Consider the following 6,974-nt stretch of genomic DNA (forward strand, 5'->3'; position numbering starts at 1 on the left):
GGCCGCATAGCCTCCTACTGCTCGTAGGGCTCGCCTGTAGGAGGAGTAATGCTTTGCTACCTAGTTCCCCAGCAACGTCCAAGGGCTGTTAAACCGTCCTGGGAGCCAATTCCCAAGCTAAATTGATTCCAGCGCTCCTCCAACTCCTAGGCACCCACGTGAATAGGGTTGTAGGGTTGTAGTTGTTGTTAGGTGCTATTCAGTCAGTCCCGATTTATGGCAACAATACATAAATGGCGCCGTCTCACAATCCTTAATATGTTTGAATGCATTGTTGCAGCTTCTGTCATCAAGCCATCACATTGACCATTTTCTACTTTCTTGCTTACTTTACCAAGTATGTCGTCCTTCTGCAGGGACTGGTCCCTCCTGATAATATGTCCAAAGGACATGAGACAAAGCCTAGTTACCCTCTCTTCTAAGAAGCATAGTGGCTGTACATCTTCCAAGACAGATTTCTTCATTCTTCTGGCAGTCCATGACATATTCAATATTCTTCAACACCATAACTCAAATACATCAACTCTGTTTTGGTCTGAAATCGGATCAAATGCGGCTCCTTGCCCTGTGCGCAGTCAGGCCAAAACAGTTTACACACCTAGTGATTAAGAGGAGGGAAAATTATTTATTGCAAAGCAGCAATGCAAGGAGACAGGGGTCTGTACCCAAATCTGACTCCCTGAATCTAATTGAATTACAGTTTTTGTAAGTTTCAGGAGAAACTTACATATTATTATTATGCATATTCATTAAAATTTCAGTAATTTAGGTGTGAGATAGTTGACGACTGGCTGAAATTTCCTTCACCTCTGTTTAAAGGGACAGTCACTTTTTAATGCAGTGTGCTTGTACACCATATGAGTCACACTAGCTACCTGTCATCAGCTGATCAGGACTTAGGTAGAGGGGAGAATATCAGTTCCCAGCAACTTTGTTCCTGTTCATCTCACTGCACATGTCCATAAGCCAAGGTCACTTTTCAAGTTGTCTCCCGAAACACATTAACATACTTAACACCTGTTTCTAGGGACATATATATATATATATATGTTGTTGTTATGTGCCATCGAGTCGAACCCGACTCATAGAGACCCCTCCTTGGGTTTCCGAGGCAGTATATCACTACGGAAGTAGATTGCCCCATGTTCCTTCTGAGGAGTGGCTAATGGGTTTGAACCGCCAGCCTTCTGGTTAGCAGTGAAGTGCCTTAGGCACTACGCTATATATACATACACACACGTATATACATATATGTGTGTGTGTGTGTGTGTGTGTGTGTGTATATCCCAGCTTCAGGTGTTCCTTATTTGTCCAGCTTTTGCATGCATATGAGGTACTTGGAAATAATGTGACTTAGGTGAGGTGTACTTTAGTCAAGGTAATATTGAAGCCAGGTGGAGTCAAAGTGCAGCCTGCATTCCCATTGAAGGCAGATAAGTAAATATGATTACTCAGTTCCTTAAGAACTGAATGGAATGAAAGGTCAATTTACACATTGTCTCCATATTACCCCCTAGAAACAGGTAAAAAGTATGGTAATGTGTTTCCAGAGACAACTTGAAAAGTGACCTTGGCCTGTGGACATAGGCATTGAGATGAACAGAACAGGAGCAGAGTTGCTGGGAACTGATATTCTCCCCTCCACCTAAGCCCTGATCAGCTGATGACAGGTAGAGCTGGTGTGACTCATCCAGTACACAAGTGCACTGTATTAAAAAATGACTGTCCCTTTAAATCAAGGCGAAGGAAATTTCAGCCAATCATCAACTAATTCACACCCAAATTCCTGAAGTTTTTATGAATATGTATAACCCCCTCTCCTGAAACTTACAGAAACTGTAAATCGATTAGATTCAGGGAGTCAGATTTGGGTACAGACCCCTGTCTCCTTGCATTGCTGCTTTGCAATAAATAATTTTCTTGCCTCTTAATCACTGTGTATAAACTGTTTTGGCCTGACCGTGCACCAGGCAGAGGCTTGTGTTTGGTCCAATTTCAACATCTTTCTTTGGAACACTTCAAAGAGGTCTTTTGCAGCAGATTTGTTCAAATCAATACATCCTTTGATTTCTTTACTGCTGCTTCCATGGGAGTTGATTGTGGATCCAAGTAAAATGAAATCCCTGACAGTTTCAATCTTTTCTCCATATATCATCATGTTGCTTATTGGCCCAGGTGTGACTATTTTTGTTTTCTTTACGTTGAAGTGCAATCCATATTGAAGGCTGTAGTCTTTGACCTTCATCAGTAAATGTTTCAAGTCCTCTTCACTTTCAGCAAGCAATATTGTGTCATCTGCATATCACAGGTTGTTAGTCTCCCAACAATCTTGATGCTGCATTCTTCTTCTTATAGTCCAGGTTCTCAGATTATTTTCTCAGTATACATATTGAATAAGTATGATGAAAGGACACAACCCTGACACATACTTTTTCTGATTTTAAACCACACAATATCCCCTTGTTCTGCCTCTTGCTCTATGTACAGCTTCCACAGGAGCACAATTAAGTACAATTAAGGGAATTCTAGAATTTGCATTTTTTGCAATATTATCCATAACTTGTTATGATCCACATAGTTGAATGCCTTTGAATTGTCTATAAAACATAGATAAACATCTTGCTGGTATTCTCTGCTTTCAGCCAAGATCCATCTGCATTCAGCAATGATATCCCTCATTCCATGTCCTTTTCTGAATCCAACTTGAATTTCTGTCAGTACCCTGTTGGTGTACTGCTACAACCACTTTTAAATTATCTTCAGCATAATTTTACTTGCATGTGATATTAATGATATTGTTCAAAAATTGCTACATTCTGTTGGATCTATTAGCACCTGAAAAGAAAAAAGAGGAGTGATCAAAGTGAGAAGAAAACTCTTGGCATACCTTTCCTGGGCTTTTATTACTATTTTCAATATGTTATTCACATCACCAAATACTAAATGGCTAAATGCTGCAAGAAAAGAGATCTCTTATGTGGTGGTTTCAAAGGGGTAGGGAGGCTGCATCTTCTGACCTTCTCTAACCCCACAAGAGGAAGACAGAATCACCATCAATAGCCTAAGCCCTATCCCTTCTAGGCCAGACATGCCACCTCCCTCCAGCCCTGACACCAACTGTTCTTCCTGTAGCACCCACCACCACTCTGCTGGGTTCAATAATTACTGCAGTGGCCACACAGAACTCACAGATTATGGGGTTTATTAGGGAAGCACCACGCTACAATTCAAGCTCAGAAACAATGCTCAGTCTCTCTCAGCCCTCCATCTCTCATCCAACAGTCTCTCAGTGTCTCTTTCAGCAATTCATGTCTCTCGGTGTCTCCTTCTCAGCAACACGTGTCTCTCAGGAGAATGTTTCTCTCAGCAGCATGTCTTTCTCAGCCAGCAGTCAGAGAGACTCCTGTCTCTAGGAGGGCTCTTTTTGAGCCTGGCAGAGTGGCCAAACTAATCAATCATAACATCAGAATTCTAAGCACCTGAGAGAGAGCGAACTTCCCAGAATATTGCTTTGTGCCACTCTCTACAGAAATACCCCAGGTGGATAACTTTAACAATCAGGAGCTCCTCAGTTGCTCACAGCAAATTCCACCTCAGAGTTTACAAAGACTTATGGCTAGAAAAGCCATACCAGGTAATTTATTACACTGCAGGTGGTATAGTGGTAAGGATAGCTGGCTTCCAAGAAAAATCTCTAGCTTCCCAGGAGAGTGGAACTAAGGATCCTTTATCATAAATTATTTTGTAATGAGACCTTTAAAGACAAATTTTCTTCAGCAGGAAATCAATGTCAAATCTACAAGCCAAGGTATGGGTTCATTCATTCTTTTTTTTAATTTCCCAACCATATGTCAATCACTATCCAGGAGTAAAAAGCTCTGGTGGTACAGTGGTTAAGGCATTTAGCTGCTAACCAAAAGGTTAGCAGATCAAACCCACCAGCCATACCATGGGAGGAAGATAAGGCAATGCCCTTCTGTAAAGATTTACAGCCTTAGAAACCCTATGGGGCAGTTTGACTCTCTCCTATAGGATCGCTATGAGCCAGAATCAACTCAAATGCAGTGGGTTTGGTTTTTGTTTATACTAGGAGAGTGGATGTAACACAGAGCACAGTTTCCTGCACTCTGAGTCTTACGGTGAAAAAGAAAACTTCCAAGTAAACAAATACCTTATTTTAAGAATTAATAAAATACATCGAAGGAATTACTGGAGAGAAGAGGAAGTCAAGAAAAGTTTCATGGTGGAGATCTCTGACCTGTGTTTTTAAAGATTAACATGAGTTTGCAGGCAGAAAAATCAAGGAAGAGAATTTTAGGCAGTGCTGACCTCACATGCAAAGTCAAAATAAATGCATTCATGTTGTAGAAACAAAAATTTCAGGGGAGACTAAAGATGGATTAAACTGGAGAAGAGCATAGGGACCAAGTGGTGAAGAGCTTTAACACTACTTCCCTTTTTTAAAAAACAAAAATTTCTTTGACATCTAATATGATAAGGAGTTCTGGTGGCACAGTAATTAAAGCAATCAGCTGCTAACTGAAAAGATCAGCCCTCTAAACTCACCAGACACTCTGCAGAAGAAAAGACCTAGCAATCTGCTCCCATGAAGATTACAGCCTAGAAAACCTCATGAGGAAATTCTACTATCATATAGGTTCACTATGAGTCAGAATCCACTCTACGACACACAGCAATATGCAAGGTGTTAAGAGATAAAACAAGGAATAAGACAGACCTGGTCCCTGTGGCTTGGGACTTAGAATTGGGGTGAGAGTGGGAAGGGAGATAAGGGTGATCTAAAACAAGTAAATTAATAAATGAAATAATTAGCTCTGGTATTAACCGTTGGAAGAAAACGGGTTGCTGAGATTAACTTGGGCTCAAGGTCTGAAGTAGTTTCGCAGAGATATTTAAGATATAATTGTACCTATTATAAAAATTATAGGAGCTCTGGTAGCATAGTGGCTAAAGCACTTGACTGCTAACCAGAAGGCTGGCGGTTCAAACCCACCAGCCACTCCTCGGAAGGAAGGTTGGGCAATCCTACTTCCGTAGTGATACTGCCTCGGAAACCCAAGGAGGGGTCGCTATGAGTCGGGGCCAACTCGATGGCACATAACAACAACACAACAACATTATAAAAATTGAGTATTGGACATTTTCAGAATAGTAACTAACTCATAATACACTGAACATAAATGCTAATTTTTACAAACACATTAAGAACCATGACCATAACGGTCCTCGTGTTTCCATTGCTCCTCCGAACACTAGAGGCCACGCTTCTCCAAGCGGTGTAACAAACCGCCGCGAGATCACTGCATTTTACGCATGTGCAGTTAATTACATTTATCTTCCTTTCAACCAGTATCCAGATATAAATACATCCCAGTTTTCTCATAGACATCTTTCTTTATTAGTCATTCAGCGAACGTACCTTATTTAAGATACCTACAATCCTATAAAGACACACACACACACACACAACCCCCCCGCCATCAAAGCGTAAGCCTTCACCCACTTTTAATATGGCGGAGACCCGGCTTGCGCAATACGAGCAAGGACAGCTAATTCCAATTGCTGGCAAAAAGTTTACAGGACCTTTTTCCGGTGTGGAAAGCTGTACCATTCCCATACCTGATTATTGTGTTTGTTCTAGTCACATATGTAATTTTCAAGGAGAGGGGGAGATACTCTTACTTCAGCCATAGAATATTTGTTTCCCTAATTATTATTGTAACTGCTGTTTATATTGTCGCTTTCCCGAAGGGCTCCCCCCCTCCATTGCCGAATGGTATGTACCACTTTTATCTCCGGTTCAGGTGCCATGGCTGCCCCGGGAGCGTTGTGAGAGAGTACACCGGTTGTAGTGAGGGTTGGTATCCTCACCCCGAGACTTAGCCGGGGAAGTTGCGTCTTGGTTGTGGAAGCAACAACGTCTTCGACTCCTCAGCGATGGCGGCGTCTGGGAGCGGTATGGCCCAGAAAACCTGGGAATTAGCCAACAACATGCAAGAAGCGCAGAGTATCGATGAAATCTACAAATACGACAAGAAACAGCAGCAGGAAATCCTAGCGGCGAAGCCCTGGACTAAGGAGTGAGGAGGTCCCTGGCGAAACGCCGGGGAGGGAATGGGTGGCGGGAGAAAGAGAAAGAGAGCCAGGGGGAGTGGGAGTTGAAGGGGGTGGATTCTCTGCGCTGTCTTTTCAAAGACTAGAAGGGGGAGGAATGTGCGCCTGAGATATTTTGGTTTACCTTTATAAATCCCGGAGCCCCGCCGCTGGGGCCTGCCTCGACTTCCCCTTCTGTTTCTTTAACCCGTTTGCCTCCGGGTAATGGAGGTGGGGAATAACAAGTGGTGATTTGGGGCTGACTCTTCTCAACATCCTTATTTATCATATATGCCACACATTGCAGTGAAAATTGTTTGCACATTCACTAAGGTGAGGCCTTCAGCTGATCCCGATTGGTGACTGCAGCCGCCTTCAATTGAGGCAGCCCGGAGGTATCTCTCAAATAGCTATGAACCATCTTTTAGGGGGGTGTAGTAATTTTTGATTCCTGATGGTAGTGTCAGAGGCACCTAGTCTCCCAAAATACTACTTCATCACTTCATATAAGGCAGAAATTTTATTAATAGAGCCTAAGATGGTTTACACCTTACAAAATCTATGTATCCCTGGGAGTGAAGACAAGTCGAGGAACCTTTACACCATAGCACTTAGCCTTTCTTGAGAGAGAATGTTAATAGTTAGTGAAAAGTATACAGAAAGGCACAGTCTAAGCAATGGTAGAATTCTCACCTTCTACACAGGAGACCTGCATCAATTCCCCGCCAGTGCACCTCAAGCAAAGCCACCACACATCTGTCAGTGGAGGTTTGCATGTTGCTATGATACTGAACAGGAGCTCTGGTAGCATAGTGGCTAAGACACTTGCCTGCTAACCAGACGGCTGGCGGTTCAAACCC

General features: G+C 42.5%; 1 protein-coding gene across 1 annotated transcript in view; it reads left to right on the forward strand.

Annotated features, from left to right (window-relative positions):
• The first annotated feature begins 5,958 nt into the window (after nt 1-5,958).
• COPS5 (COP9 signalosome subunit 5) overlaps nt 5,959-6,974 on the forward strand; it is a 50,735-nt gene continuing 49,719 nt past the window's right edge. Inside the window, exon 1 of the mRNA XM_007949716.2 lies at nt 5,959-6,101. Coding sequence (XP_007947907.1) covers nt 5,959-6,101 — 143 coding nt within the window. The remainder of the gene's footprint in view (nt 6,102-6,974) is intronic.

The sequence above is a fragment of the Orycteropus afer genome, unplaced genomic scaffold (genome assembly GCF_000298275.1).
Source record: "Orycteropus afer afer isolate SDZICR_OR568_19922 unplaced genomic scaffold, OryAfe1.0 scaffold00252, whole genome shotgun sequence".
NCBI classification, from domain to species: domain Eukaryota; kingdom Metazoa; phylum Chordata; class Mammalia; order Tubulidentata; family Orycteropodidae; genus Orycteropus; species Orycteropus afer.